At 44.5% G+C, this 16158-nt stretch overlaps 1 protein-coding gene across 2 annotated transcripts; it reads left to right on the top strand.

The window, feature by feature from the left end:
- Positions 1-1832: 1832 nt before the first annotated feature.
- On the top strand, positions 1833-16057 carry LOC115199138 (low affinity vacuolar monovalent cation/H(+) antiporter-like). Of its 2 annotated transcripts, none has more exons than XM_029761739.1 (20): positions 1833-2149; positions 3809-3955; positions 4270-4382; positions 4512-4617; positions 4978-5094; positions 5223-5284; positions 6468-6620; positions 6971-7156; positions 7364-7463; positions 7991-8132; positions 8677-8860; positions 9754-9853; positions 12030-12148; positions 12507-12544; positions 13147-13298; positions 13446-13585; positions 13981-14075; positions 14770-14848; positions 15022-15130; positions 15212-16057. In XM_029761739.1, the coding sequence occupies exons 1-20, from the start codon at positions 2080-2082 to the stop codon at positions 15283-15285; spliced, it is 2286 nt and encodes a 761-aa protein (XP_029617599.1). In that variant the 5' UTR covers positions 1833-2079; the 3' UTR covers positions 15286-16057. The 2 variants fall into 2 exon arrangements, with proteins under 2 accessions (XP_029617599.1, XP_029617598.1); XM_029761738.1 differs by having other exon boundaries at positions 1835-2149; positions 4267-4382.
- Positions 16058-16158: the final 101 nt, after the last annotated feature.

Here is a 16158-nt window from a genome sequence, read left to right as displayed (position 1 = left end):
ATTATCTGCTACAATTTGTAAATGCACACGTCCTGTGCTTCTCTCTATGTGTAGTGCACCTGTTCATTTATTGGGACCGAGGATGCAGTGGAGGCTGCTGAGGGGAGGACGGCTCATAATAATGGCTGGAACGGAGCAAATGAAATGGCATCAAACACATTTAATACCGTTCCACTAATTCCGCTCCAGCCATTACCACAAGCCTGTCCTTCCCAATTAAGGTGCCACCAACCTCCTGTGCAAGGATGCAGCATACTTGTACAACTCTTAAGTTGTTATACTGTATGGTTGGTTGGTTATCTGTGCTGAGGTACATTACAGATTTGCTCAACAAAAGGGAAAAGTCACTGAAGCTCGTGATGTAGTTGTACCGATGCTGTAACCAAAGTATTTTAGTATTAGGGTCTTTGCGTCACACTCACAACAGAATAAAGATGGTGCCGAACAACAGATGTAGAATCTTAGTTTGACCAACCTGTATCAGGAGAAATTTTAAACTTGTACTGCATGAGGTTTAAAACGGTTTCTGAAGTTTGTAATTTCCACTTTGACTTGATTTTCGCTTACGAAAAATGGATCAACCGCTACAAAAATGGTCATTAATTATAATCCACATAATAACTCACATTTCCTGTTGCTGCAGGATTATGTTTCTGCTGTAGCAAACTGGCTCAAATTAAGATCCTACATCTGTAGTGTCAATGTTATGATAGTCCTATTAGCTAATGTGCATCAGAGATTATTTATAAAATGTCCATGTCTGGAAGATAAATTAAGCAAGCTGTAAAGCGCTGCAATGAAAATAACACTGTAACATTTGTTTAATACATTTGGACATTTCTTGCACCATCAGTGCAAACGAATGTAATTTCTGTTAAAAAATATATTTTGTGAAAAGACATAAGGAATCTATCAAGTGTATATGACATCAACTGTAATATTTCTCATGTTGGATACTGACCAGCCAGTTTATTCCAGGGGAAGGTAACCCTGCTATACTTTGAGGTATTGTGAGCGTTCTCAGAGTTTTCTTTTGCTGTCAAAGATAGTTAAATACAGTCCATCTCTTTGTGTGTTCTTTATATTGGCTAAATCCATTTCCCTATTGTCTATGTAGCTTACTGCTGTTTCTCTCCACACTCATATCTTGAACACACAATTGTATTACTTTGATCATGAATCTGTATTTTTGTATAATTATGTAAATAAAAGGAAACCTAGAATTCTGGTGTTGTTGTTTTTTATTTTATTTATTGAGATTTGTGAATAAAACATATTTCTAGTGCTGATGGTCCTTAGTTCTGTTGTCCTACACTTGTTGGAATAATGTTTCCTTTCACATATAGTTTTTAGGTCTCCACTCAGTATGAAATGTTATTATCCTTGGTAAAGTAAATAGGCCAGGGATAAGCAACTGGCCACTTTTCAAAGTCCTCGATCAATTTCCCCCCAAAAATACAATAAAAAAAAACTCGCTCGGGGTCTCAATTTACTGCTGCAAGTTAGAATAGTAAAATACAAAAGGTGCAATTTCGAAATTTGGTTGGGCATCAACAGTTTTTCTCTTGTTAGCACAGTCACGGATAGTCAGTCAATTAGCCCACCATGTCAGCTAACATTTTTTAGATTTCGAAATGAGTTTAGCGTCCAGCTGACCCAACTTGGTTCATGGTCAAATTACCAACAGGGGCCCCATTGATTGTGTTAGTCAGTCTCACTCAGACATGATATTAAAAACTTGGCCATCCCTGAAATAGGTCTACACAGCATGACAGAAAACACATATTATCCAATAGAACATATTTCATCATAAACAGCGTAAGTTATGAATTGGATTTTCAAACAAAGTTGTTTTATATTTAGAATGGGCACAGGACATGACACAGTCACTACACATCCCAGAATGCAGTCGATGGAGAAGGACAAGATATGAGGATGATCTACAATTCCCACGGGTTGTTTGGAGACATGCATGCATGTCATCAATGGTTATGAAGCGCACAGAGAACCGCTGAGGAAGGGCATAGACTTGATTAAACCGGCGTGGTATTAGCTCTATGGGAATTATAATCAATAATAATGTCCCACATTAAAGCGCCTATTGTTGATACGGAGAGGCGTAGGCGGAGGTCTACGGCTGAAAGTTCAGGTAAGAACAAATCGTAAACGTTCCTTCTATCAATCTCCGCGGTTTGTTTAGCACGCGATAATCGTGCGTTTGCAACAAATGTTGTGTCGTACATAGACACGGCTCTCAAGGTAAACTTTGGCATTTGTTTTGTAAATTTCATAGAAGGTTCGACATTTTGAAAAGCCTATATTTGTGCCTTGTCAGTTAGTGTTCAATAGTTAACTTTGATTAAACTCACCTGTGTTGTGTGGGTAGGCTGCTTTCCTTCTATTTCCACAATATTTAATTTGTGCGGAGGAGCCCCTAAATAATGTTTTACACTTAATGTAGCTAGGATAACCAGGCCTCACAAAACTGTTTACTAATAGGTGAGAAACTATTCAGTTCCTGTGACGTACTGAAAACTGCTTGATCATTTGCTCAGACCCCCAATATGTATTTCTGTTCACAGATATTGGAACCAGATTCTGAAAATAGTTTATGGACTCTTATTACCAGAGAGATTGTAGGCTACACTGGACTATTACCTAAGTCAGGGTTTCCCAAACTCGGTCCTGGGGGCCCCCTGGGTGCACGTTTTGGTGTTTGCCCTACACTACACTGCTGATTCAAATATCCAACTCATCATCAAGCTTTGATCATTTGAATCAGCTGTGTAGTGCTACAGTAGGGCACAACCAAAACGTGCACCCAGGGGGGCCCCAGGACCGAGTTTGGGAAACCCTGACTTATGCTACAGTAGTGGTAAGATTCCAACAACATGAGGAAAGCTCAATTTAAGACATGTCAACATGAGGACGAATGCTTTCACTAAATTTGTATTTAATTGAAAATATTATCAATCTGCTTTCTCTCAGATTATGAGAACTGTGAGTCTATTGATTGACTGGCCCGTCTCATAATTGAAGTTGCATGAAGACAATGTCACATGTTGATAAAGAATCCCTTCCCTTTGTTCAGTTAGGAGTCTTGGGACAGTGATGCTCATCTTAAATCCTGTGGAGAGTAAGTTTAGGGAATGTCAGGTCAGGAGAGAGCGTTGGATTTACAAGTATTTGTTGCTCTCTGGATTTTCCATGTATGACCATTTCAAGTTCTCTGAATTGATCTTAGAAAACGCTGCTCGTCCTTTTTAAAAGACATGAAGTTGTAAAGTTATCTTGTTCTCTTGTCAAAGTGGTAAACCTCCACAGAGGCACTGAAGAGGGAACATTTCTGTGCATCGTTGTAGTGCTTGTTAAATCCACGAACATTTGAAATCCATAGATAGTCATCAGTCTCACCAGGATCCCTGCACTGAAGAATTGGGTGTCGCTGCATGTGACTGTCAGGAGCTTCCGTTAGTCACGCACTGACTTGACGGGTTTAGTGCATTGGTCCACACAGGTCTCACATGACCTAACCAACTGGGATCCAGAGTTGTTCCTGATGAGGAGAAACTCCTGGCCCTAGTTATGCCATATGGATTCTGTTTGTCTAACAATGTTGAGTTTAGTTCTCTGGGGGATACCTACTAATAAATGTCATTTTATTCTGAACGTTTTATGCAAGTTTACCTGCATCTTCTCAGATGTAATTTGTTACCCTACACAAGTTATGTTGATGAATAAACACTTCTAATAATGGAGACGTTGAAGGGTAGGTTATGTTTCATATCAATGTTTGTTTGTCCCCCAGATGCCCAATGGGACCATGACCCCAGGGTCTACCGCCGTACATCCCAGTGTGACAGACTGTGTGTGGACATTGGCAGCCATGTGGCCGAGACCCCCTCCCCAGATGTCTCCCACCAATACACCCCCAAATTCTTGTCTGCACACAAAGGTGAGGCTACAGCCTGTCCTGGCAGCACATACAGTCACAACCAACACTGACTGTTTGCTAAAGTACCCATGATGCTCTGTACAACCGATAGCATTGGTGTAATTTAGTTTTTTGGGCTGGCTAAGCTCTACACCTTTGGGAGAAACAAGATTCATGAAATTCTGCTATATCAAATCATTTTTAAATGTCCATATGTTAGTGTGTGATACTTCATGGAAGACCTCTCATCCATTTTTCTTGTCTTGTTTTTTCCTCGTCTTGGCCGGACCATTTCATCCATTTGTTTGGTAACTTGGTGTCTGTTCCCTCAGGAGGCACTACTCCTTGTCACTATGGGGAAGAGGTTTGGCAGGATGGCTCGAGCTTGAGGACCACCATCCGAGCGGAGAATGAAGTAGAGGCAAACAAACTGGCCAACAACTACAGGGTGGGTGGTGTGTTGGACACATCGGAGAGAAAAAAGCCTGGCAGTTTTTGTTTAATATGAATGATGTACAAAATATACCTTTAACTTGGAAGTGATGGTGTGTCTGGTTGTGTGTGTGCACATGTTCAGTTTGGCTTCAGAAAGTGGAAGAGTCACGTGACTGAGAGGCCCATAGAGGACAGGTCGGACATTGTGAGGGAGCTCTACTCGGAGCTAAACTTTGTCAGACCCCAAGGTTAGTGTCTGTCCTCCTGCTCCTAATTCACTTTCCCCCTGCGGAACCTCTAATATGACGATCATTAGAAAAGGTGCGGGTTGTGTTCAGTAGTCACCAAATGGAGATAGTACCTCCCTGTTTCGGGGGCAGTTATCTGAACATGTCCAATAAGAAATGTTGGTTTTTGTTTTCCGTGGGAACGTTTTTTAAACATTTAGCTACCATGTGCCCTAATGAACACGACCATGGCTTGATGTGAATCATTTTTTACATGTTTGAGGGAAAAATACTCAAGATTGTAGTGTTCTATAGCTATAGAGTAGACACTATATGTTGATGAATAGAATACGCTATGTCATTTTATCTCTTTGATTTCAGGTTCATTGATCACTTGTGGAAACATGGCATACTTGATTTTATTTGGATGGTGGATCTCTTTAGCCTACCTCTTGATCTGTGTCCTAATGTTTCTGACCATCATTGGAGTTCCTTATGGTAGGAACCCCTTTCATGTAATACACTATTTTAATGTTCTTTAAAATAAAATCTGTATTACTTTACATCGGGATGACATAAATCTGAATTTCAATTCTAATATTTTGGGGTCTCGAATCTTATTTCAGGGAAGCTGTGTTGGAAGTTATCATGCTACTTTCTGTGGCCATTTGGGAAGTCCATACTAAAGGTAACAGTTATGACAGTGGTTGATTATGCAATTGTCTTGGCTCGTTCTCCATTGATTATTGCCTGGTCAGGGTGACGTTTAGCCTGGAGGAACCAGCTTGATCGCTGTGTTCATCATTCTCCTTGCTCCTCATATACCGTTACAACAACTAGGTCCAACAACTCGACAAATATAACTAAAGACTTGAACACCCAGCTATATTCATGGTCTGGTTAGAAGTGTGTGCAATTGTCACCTCAATACTGTCACTCTCTGGGCCCCATTTTAATGGTGTTGTAGTCAAACTGATGGTCCTGATACTATTTCTTAGTGTTGGTTGGAGTTTATCAATAAGGTTTAATAATGTATTATTAAGGCTCTTATTGACGTTAGGTCTAATCAGACAATACAGATGTTGTTTTTACTTCCATCGCTCTCTTGCTCTCACACATTCTCTCCTTCGCTCCGTCACCCGTCCCGCTCTCTCCTTCGCTCCGTCACCCGTCCCGCTCTCTCCTTCGCTCCGTCACCCGTCCCGCTCTCTCCTTCGCTCCGTCACCCGTCCCGCTCTCTCCTTCGCTCCGTCACCCGTCCCGCTCTCTCCTTCGCTCCGTCACCCGTCCCGCTCTCTCCTTCGCTCCGTCACCCGTCCCGCTCTCTCCTTCGCTCCGTCACCCGTCCCGCTCTCTCCTTCGCTCCGTCACCCGTCCCGCTCTCTCCTTCGCTCCGTCACCCGTCCCGCTCTCTCCTTCGCTCCGTCACCCGTCCCGCTCTCTCCTTCGCTCCGTCACCCGTCCCGCTCTCTCCTTCGCTCCGTCACCCGTCCCGCTCTCTCCTTCGCTCCGTCACCCGTCCCGCTCTCTCCTTCGCTCCGTCACCCGTCCCGCTCTCCTTCGCTCCGTCACCCGTCCCGCTCTCTCCTTCGCTCCGTCACCCGTCCCGCTCTCTCCTTCGCCCCGTCACCCGTCCCCGCTCTCTCCTTCGCCCCCTCACCCGTCCCGCTCTCTCCTTCGCCCCCTCACCCGTCCCGCTCTCTCCTTCGCCCCGTCACCCGTCCCGCTCTCTCCTTCGCCCCCTCACCCGTCCCGCTCTCTCCTTCGCCCCCTCACCCGTCCCGCTCTCTCCTTCGCCCCCTCACCCGTCCCGCTCTCTCCTTCGCCCCCTCACCCGTCCCGCTCTCTCCTTCTTTCACCTGGATGTTTAGCCCAGAAGCCTGGTCAGACGATGCTGTGTGAAGTTCCCTCACTGCGAGGCCATCCCAGAGGAATCTGACTCAAAGGAGGTGAAGGAGTCTACACCCCTGCTCATGCCCCTTTCTGTCCCCATCGAGGTCCCCCCACAACGGATGCGTTACTGGGTGAGTCTTGTCCCCTCGCCTACTGCCTCAACCCCTGTGTGGGCTAATATCTTGTCAAATAATATTTGTCAAAAGTTATATCCTCATAAGCGTATGTTGTTTTCCTTATGTGGATTGCGATGGAATGTGTTTGATGACTTGTTAGTCTGAACAAACTAAACCAATCTCTAAACTCAATCGGAGTGCCTGATTGGCTGCTCTGTTTTCAAGCTTTTGCCAAGACCATTTCATAATCAGTACTTTTTCAAATCTTTCCCCGCTATGTGTGTGCACGTGCTTTTGTTTGCATGCGTGTCTGTGCCTGCTTGCTTGCCTGCCTGGTCTCCTGTGCTGTGCCCTGCTGGGTGCAGTGTCGTGTCAGTACCTATGTGTGGTTGTTGCTAGGCTACCCTCTCCTGGGGCTGATCCACGGCCTGGCCTGCTTCCTCTCCTGGATCCTGGTCTTCACTATCCCCGTGGCCAAGATGAACGCCCGCACCCTGGCCATCATCCTCCTCATGCCCCCCGAGGACGTCCACATCCACCGGCTTAAAAAGGTGGACGCGCTCATCAAGATCTTCCCCTTCCATGTCGTGTTGACATTATCACAGCCTCTGAACTAGTTACCACTTTAATCCAACCCATTAACTTGGCCCTGTGGATTTCAAATAATGCCACCGTGTTTTTTAGAGGAATCCTTTTCCTAGATTTGGAGATGTATAATTTGACGATTGCTTTGCTATGTTTTTCTGTCTCTTTTGCAGCCGCAAGGGTGTGAGAGCGAAGTGCTTCTCTGTTGCTACCACGCCTTCAACTGGTACTACTATAAATACACCTTGGACGGAATCAATGTGTTCGCTGTCAGTATCCTTTAACAGACCATTATGGTTGTGATTATCTATCACCTGACTTATGTCAGTGAACTGGTGGTGGCGTTCCAGGTCGTCTTTATGCAGTCACACGGCTTAGATGATCAGACCTGGAGAAGTGTTTCGTGTCCTAGGAACCACATTCATTTGCTATAGAGATATTATGAGTTGGGCAGCGTGACAACAAAAAAGATGACCTGGAACACCACCAAGGACCTAATGGAATGTCCTGCAAGTTGCACCTTTTACCCTGTCCACCAGGGGTCAGCATTTCTGCTTAGCGGTTCTTTACAGTGCATCACCAGTTTGTTTAAAGCAGACAATCATCAGGTTTGAGGGAATCAGTTTAAGCAAAAAGAGGTATAAAATCGTTAATTTGGTTCACACAATAAGTAGTTAGTTAGGATGCAAAGTTATTTATAGATCTGTGATTCTGCAATGTAGTTGATATCCAACACAGCACTGTAGACTTTCCATTCCAGTTGACCCACTGGTGATCCTTAAAGCAATGTGCCCACCCAGACCTGCTGCCCCTGGTCATCACAACCCTGGTGGTCGGCTACGTGGACACAGAGAACCAGTTTGTCAGCTCGGAGGCCAAGTTCGCCGCTGCCGTCAGCTCCATCATCCCACTGTCCTATTACATTGGCATGGGCATCGCCAGGTAAGACACCCCCCCCAGTCTGCTCTGCCAACATGGACAAAATACCAGAACCACAGTAAGAGGCTAGCTTGGAGTCAAATTGTTTTGAACAGATGTTAAATCCACATATGGCGGTTAAGTCCACATGTAGAGTTTATATGATTCACTTTTTTGTCCGGTTGTATAATGATGGTGAACCAAAAGTGACAGTGGTTGATGAGTCGGAATGTTTGTGGATGTAATGACGTGCTTGTGCTCCGACAAGGCCCTCTGAATAGAATCACCCCTGAGGCTGGTTGATAGTTGTTAAATTTGGTGGTGGTAAAATTCGGTATTAGTAGTTAAAATGGTGCATCTCGCTGCAGTATCTCAGCCCAGAGTAACACGCTGTCTGTCTCTCTGCAATATCTCAGCCCAGAGTAACACGCTGTCTGTCTCTCTGCAGTATCTCAGCCCAGAGTAACACGCTGTCTGTCTCTCTGCAGTATCTCAGCCCAGAGTAACACGCTGTCTGTCTCTCTGCAGTATCTCAGCCCAGAGTAACACGCTGTCTGTCTCTCTGCAGTATCTCAGCCCAGAGTAACTTTGCGGTGGGAGCAGTGGTGAACGCCACGTTTGGCTCCATCACAGAGATGACCTTCTACATCACTGCCCTGCTGAGGGGTCACAAGGCCGGCACCAAGTGCTATGAGGAGATCGTCAAGGCCGCTCTCACTGGAACCCTGCTGGGCTGTATTCTCTTTATCCCAGTGAGTGGCACCTAGACACACACAGGCATCTCACTAATATACACAAAAACATTACCCTCGAAGACTGACACACAACCACCAGTGTTTACTTCCTCAACAATAATAGTGACTAAAATATTACTCAAACACCTACTTTTCAGTGGCAATTGATGAGACTATAACTGACTAAATAGACCCAGAAAACTAGAACTAAGGAAAATGTTCTATTCTACAGTGGAACAGATGCGCCACCACAGCCTAGCCTACATCCAACTGGTGAGCTGCGGGGGAGCAAGCGATGTGTGTGGCCAGATAGGCGCAGCTCCGCCTCCACTTATACACATCACGCAGGCGACTCTCTTTCTTCCCCGTAGCCTTCTAATTACATAGATACCCTTTGCCTGGTTAAAAAACACAAGATGCTTCATTTGTTTAGGCTACACCTTGTTCAGTCATGTTACCTCATTAGCTAGCTATAGCCAACCACCTGGGGCACGTTCAGCAGGATGCAACGTTTTAAAACGTTCAGGTAGAAATATGCTATGTAGAACAAACATGCCTCTTTGACATAAGGCATAACGTCGGCTCTATTCATGGTATTTTTTTATCTGCAATGTTTTCAACTGAATGTGGCCCTGGTAACATTACCAGTAGCCTATATGCAAACATTTGGTGGCACAGAAAGGAAAACGGATGGCAAACAATTTGAGTAAATCCCTCTTGCCGCTACACTATATCTGACTGGTTAAATAACTTTATTTTGACTTAATGTGGACCCAGCACTTGGACCAGAACTCAAACACGGGGACTGGGATTTCAGCCATAAGAGACTGAATTTCACTTGGCCTTGAGCACAGGGGACTTGTGACTGGAGGTTTAGTGACTGGACTACATCATGTCTCCTGTCTACCCAGGGTATCAGCATGATCATCGGGGGCTTTAAACACAGGGAGCAGAGGTTCAACAGCCGCTCTGCAGGGGTCAGCTCAGCCCTGCTCTTCATATCAGTAGGAGGTAAGAGCGTGAGCACGCATGCACAGATGCGTAAGCACACACAAAAAAACGTGTGTGTGTGTGCGCACAGGCAAGTCTCTCGATATACTGTCTGACTCTGTAAAGCCAGTTGGGTTCTCAGTACATCGCGGCGAGATGTACTCTCTGGGTGGAGGTATATGTTTTATGATTAACGACTTATGGTGTAACTGACTTATGGTGTAACATACAGGAACTTAAGTCCTTCTGTTCACCCAACCTAGAATATCTCACAATCAAATGCTATCTCCCAAAAGAGTTTTCATCAATAATAGCCACAGCGGTCTATATCCTCCCTCAAGCCGATACCAAAACGGCCCTCAAAGAACTTCACTGGACTTTATGCAAACTGGAAACCACATATCCTGAGGCTGAATTTATTGTAGCTGTGGATTTTAATAAAGCAAATTTGAGGAAAATGCTCCCGAAATTCGATCAACATATTGATTGTTGTACTTGCGCTGCTAAAACTCTCAACCATTGTTGTACTACCTTCCAGAATGCATATAAGGCCCTCCATTCGGCAAATCAGACCACGATTCCATCTTGCTCCTCCCCTCCTATAAGCAGAAACTCAAACGGGGAGCACCCGTGGTAACGACTATTCAATGCTGGTCTGACCAATCGAAATCCACGCTTCAAGATTGTTTTGATTGGGATATGTTCACAGTAGCTTCAGAAAAGAATATCGACACATATACCGATACGGTGAACAAGTTTATCAGGAAGTGCATAGGAGATGTTGTACCCACTGTGACTATTAAAACCTACCCCAACCAGAAACCGTGGATAGAGATCACTCTGTCATGCTGATTGAGTTCGAATAACAGACTGGAAGCTTCAAAAGGAGGGTGGTGCTTGGAATCATTGTTCTTCCTTTTTCAAACATGGTTACCTGCAAGGACACACGTGCCGTCATCATTGCTTTGCACAAAAAGGGCTTCACAGGCAAGGATATTGCTGCTAGTAAAATTGCACCTAAATCAACCATTAATCGGATCATCAAGAACTTCAAGGAGAGCGGTTTAATTGTTGTGAAGAAGGCTTCAGGGCGCCCAAGAAAGTCCAGCAAGCGCCAGGACCGTTTCCTAAAGTTGATTCAGCTGCGGGATCGGGGCACCACCAGTACAGAGCTTGCTCAGGAATGGCAGCAGGCAGGTGTGAGTGCATCTGCACGCACAGTGAGGCAAAGACTTTTGGAGGATGGGCTGGTGTCAAGAAGGGCAGCAAAGAAGCCGCTTCTCTCCAGGAAAAACATCAGGGACAGACTGATACTCCGCAGAAGGTACAGGGATTGGACTGCTGAGGACTGGGGTAAAGTAATTTTCTCTGAATCCCCTTTCCGATTGTTTGGGGCATCCGGAAAAAAAGCTTGTCCGGAGAAGACCAGGTGAGCGCTACCATCGGTCCTGTGTCAACACTGCAAATATTGACTCTTGTAATTATACTTCAGTATTCCATAGTAACATCTGACAAAAATATCTGAACACACTGAAGCAGCGAACTTTGTGGAAATTAATATTTGTGTTATTCTCAACTTTTGGCCACAACTGTATCAACTGCGCTCCACACTATTCTACGGTATCTTAGTCACTTTTAAATTGTGTTTACATATTGCATCACCCATCTCATGAATATACTGTATTGTATTCTATACTACACAACTGGCTGTTAAACAGCCATCTCCAGCACATCAGAGGCTGTTGCCTATAGATTAGGAATCACTGGCCACTTTAAGGAAATGAAACACTAGCCACTTTAATAATGTCTGTGTCTTGCATTACTCATCTCATATGTGTAAACTGTACTCTATACTATTCTACGGTATCTTAATCACTTTAATTGTGTGTAAATATTGCATCACCCATCTCATATTAATATACTGTATTCTATACTATGCCACTGTATCTTAGTCCAATGCCGCTCTGACAAATATGTATACATTCTTAATCCATTCCTTACTTAGATTTATGTGTATTTTAGGTAAATGTTGTGAAACTGTTAGATATCACTGCACTGTCGGAGCTAGAAGCACAAGCATTTCGCTACACCCGCAATAACATCTGCTAAACACGTGTATGTGACCAATAAAATTTGATTTGAAGTCTTAACACACACGCACATCTACAAACAAGTTCACACACTTTCTGTCCCGCAGGTGTATTTGCCCCAACGCTGTTCTCCAAGGCCTACGGTAGCCTGGTGTGTGCGGGCTGCTCCAGCTCTCCAGCCAACACCAGCGGGCCCTTTACCTGTATGGACTGCCACTATGACATGGTTAGTGCCTACATCTCCTGTTCACCTGCTGCATCATCATTATGAACTATTACATTGACTGTGCTGCTGTGACGCGTCTCAGGTTCAAATAATACTTGATCTGCACTTGATTGAGCTTACCTGGAGCAATGGAACCAACGACCCAGTGGCCAAAAGGGTTAACCCTAACCCATCCATCTGGTATTCCAGACAGGCTTCATTCAAGTATTTGATTGAAAACAAGTATGATTTGAAGCCATGTCTGTAGTGTAGTGACTACTGCGGAAGTGTGTTATGAGGATGTTGTGAGGGGTGTTTGTGGGTAGCCTCAAATGCTTAAGCATGTATTAAACTAAAGCCATATTATGTTTCTCAACAGAGTGGAAGTTACGAACCCTTATATCTCAGACACATTGAGTAAGTTCCAATAAAATACCCATTCTGTCCCATGGTTTGTTGGTGTTACCAGTCAGTAGGCCTGCTACTCTGTAGTTACTTGCTGTATGGCTTGTTTTCCAGTCAGTAGGCCTGCTACTCTGTAGTTACTTGCTGTATGGCTTGTTTTCCAGTCAGTAGGCCTGCTACACTGTAGTTACTTGCTGTATGGCTTGTTTTCCAGTCAGTAGGCCTGCTACACTGTAGTTACTTGCTGTATGGCTTGTTTTCCAGTCAGTAGGCCTGCTACTCTGTAGTTACTTGCTGTATGGCTTGTTTTCCAGTCAGTAGGCCTGCTACGCTGTAGTTACTTGCTGTATGGCTTGTTTTCCAGTCAGTAGGCCTGCTACGCTGTAGTTACTTGCTGTATGGCTTGTTTTCCAGTCAGTAGGCCTGCTACGCTGTAGTTACTTGCTGTATGGCTTGTTTTCCAGTCAGTAGGCCTGCTACGCTGTAGTTACTTGCTGTATGGCTTGTTTTCCAGTCAGTAGGCCTGCTACGCTGTAGTTACTTGCTGTATGGCTTGTTTTCCAGTCAGTAGGCCTGCTACGCTGTAGTTACTTGCTGTATGGCTTGTTTTCCAGGCCTCTGGTATACACCATCTCCGTGTTGCTGCCCTCCGCCTACCTGATCGGCCTCATCTTCACCCTGAAGACCCACTCCCACATCTACGACATCCAAGTCAGTGACGGGCACGACCACCAGCAGGGTCAGTGCCCACCGGAGGGCGCCAGCGGTGAGCCCACCAACCACAAACACTTTATTATTTCAAGCTTTTCCCATAAGTTCTAAACTTTTGTGGTGTTGTGGTTATATAGTAGACAGGAACTGGAATGTGTGATACTTCATTGTATTGGTTTCTATTGTTTGTTTGTGTGTGTAGGTGGTCACGGCACGGTCGTCCACTGGTCCAGGTTGAGGGCTCTGTCTGTGCTGATCATGGCCACGCTGTTAATGGCTGCCTGTGCCGACCTCACCACGGAGCACATCAAACCCATCCTCGACCACTCCGCCATCTCCCAGGTACGCCCACACCTGAGCCATGTTCATTAGGCCACAGCGTAGAAAAATGTTGTGCAACAGAAAATAAACACTTGCGTTTCTTATTGGATAGGTTCAGATGGTACGTCCCCGTTTCACTCCATTCTGAACCTCTTCCTTCCTTTTCATGCCCATTGACCAACCGAGACCATACCCAGGGGAATATGATATGATTCGTGTAATTGGGTAGAAAATGTCTCTGGAAAGCTCATTATTTAAAGCTCCTGTCATTTTATAAAACAGAATTTTTTACACGCATAATGCGACCAGCTGTTCAGGATAAGCATAAGGATAGCCAAACAACTTTTAAAATGTGTTCTGTCCTGACTATGTAAAGGCTAGTGCAATGTGTCACTGTCTGTCATTCATTTCTGCAGTATTTCATCGGTGTGACCGTGTTGGCGATGGTGCCAGAAATTCCTGAGATCTTCAACGGAATCCAGTTTGCCCTGCAGAATAACATCAGTCTCAGGTAAGTCACTATCAAGCTCTGATACTGCGTTTTCACTCTCCTGATGGATCTTGTCTCGTCATGCATAACCTAGTATCTCTAGACAGACCGGTTGCCTCCCACAATGTACCAATGTTCAAGCATACACTGTACATAGGGGCAGCAGGTGGTTAGAGCATTGGGCCAGTAATCGAAAGGTTGCTAGATCGAATCGCCGAGCTGACAAGGTAAAAATCCGTTGTTCTGCTCCTGAACAAGGCAGAGGCCGTCATTATAAATAAGAATTTGTTCTTAACTGACTTGCCTAGTTAAATAAAACATAAACCAACGTCAGTTTGGCAGAGATGAAAGGGTGGAGTTGAGCACTGGGAAATCCATCCAGAACCCTGCCGTAAACATTTCTGGTAGCTAGCTTGATGGAGCTTGCGAAAGATATTTTACACTCCCAAGCTTACAACAACCACTGACTGGCTGTGGCTAAAATTAGCCTAGCTGTCCGCGTCCGCGTTGTGTGTCCGCCTCTGTCATGTTTCCGAGGGGATTGTTTTTAAGCCCCACCTACCCAAACTCATTGTTTGTTGAGAGAGTTGTCTGTCTGAAGATCACCCTTATCGAATTGGCCATGAAAATCTGACATGATTCCCAGAGCAAGTGCTGTTGCCCGCCTAGGCCCGGGGTTTCCGAGAACTGTAACCTGACTTTGATTTGTCTGCAGCTTGGAGGTGGGAAACTGCATAGCAGTGCAAGTCTGCATGATTCAAATTCCCTTACTCATCTTGTTCAACACTTTTTATGTAAGTCGTTTTAAATCTTTATCTGCATTGTGATTAATTGCATCAGATGTGCACTTTATCAATATAATTGTCAGTATCTCACTTGTTTCTGTACATAAAGCCTCCGGTTTTGATCATAGACTGTAGTGGTCAGTGAGAAGATCCCATCAAACAGGACTCCATCTCTTTTCCAGGATGTGGGATTTGTGCTCCTGTTCAGTGACTTGCATCTTTGGGCCAGCATCTTTAGTGTGATTGTGGTCAACTACATTTTCATGGATGGCAAGTCTGACTACTTTCAGGGTAAGTTGTTGTGCTTGGTTTGCATTGCTATGCCGGATATCACGGATTAGACTGAATTCCAAACCTCTGTTTCCTTTTCAGGGACTGCTTTGGTGGTGGTTTACCTCATTCTACTGGCGTTGTACTTTTTCGCCCCATCACCCCGCGCCTGTTGAGCTGCTCCGCAAAGAACAAACTTCAACTCCTAGAGTCCTTTCCGTCACCATTTACAGGAGCTGCCTTGTTTGTGTTAACTATTTTGATGCCATGTCGAGTTATAGTCTGTCTTTCAGTCGTATTCATAAGGGCTTGCAGCGGGAAGTCCAGGTAGTCCCTCCCTGTTGCAATCTGTTTCCTTCCATTTGTGCCTAATGAACATGACCCAGTTCTGGGCATCAATGGCCCTTTACCTTTGGAATTATTTGCATTATGATTTCTAAATGAACATTCCTTCTATTTAAGCACTGCACATCCTGGCGTGTATGTAAACTATATGTAGAAGACATGTTTTCAGTAGGATTTTGGTAGATTAAAATGCATATGTTAAAGCAGGGTATGTTTAATATTGAATTTATAAAGTCGTCACAATTGTGCTTCACATTCATTTGGGTTTGGGTATTAAGCTGGGTTCATATGGACCAAGAAATCTACACATGGTGTAATGCTAGGATTTGTATGGGGAAAAAGTACAAATTTACTGCCACTTTCTTGACATTTCTGTTTTTCTATTCTTGTGATTTTCTTTGTCGCAAAGTAATGCATTGGATAAGGTGCAGTCAGGTCTATTTCAACACAAGGTCTTGCACCTGAGCAGGCAGGTTAACAAACTTCCACACAGCTCTTTGTAAAGGAATGGTATCTAGTCATAAGCAAGGGCATGCCAATTGCAATGTGCTTGTTCCATAGAGGATGTTATGGTGGTTAAATAAATCTTGACTATTAGGCAAACCTAGATAGTACTTGGTAAAGTGTGCACTACGAGGGTTCATGCAAGGATGACGGCTCTAAAAGGGGTCATTCCATGCCAGTTACCATTACTGCTGAAGCAG

Source organism: Salmo trutta, chromosome 8, assembly GCF_901001165.1.
Source record: "Salmo trutta chromosome 8, fSalTru1.1, whole genome shotgun sequence".
NCBI classification, from domain to species: Eukaryota; Metazoa; Chordata; class Actinopteri; order Salmoniformes; family Salmonidae; genus Salmo; species Salmo trutta.
The sequence above is the reverse complement of the archived record's forward strand: the minus strand, read 5'-3'. Positions and strand labels throughout refer to the sequence as shown.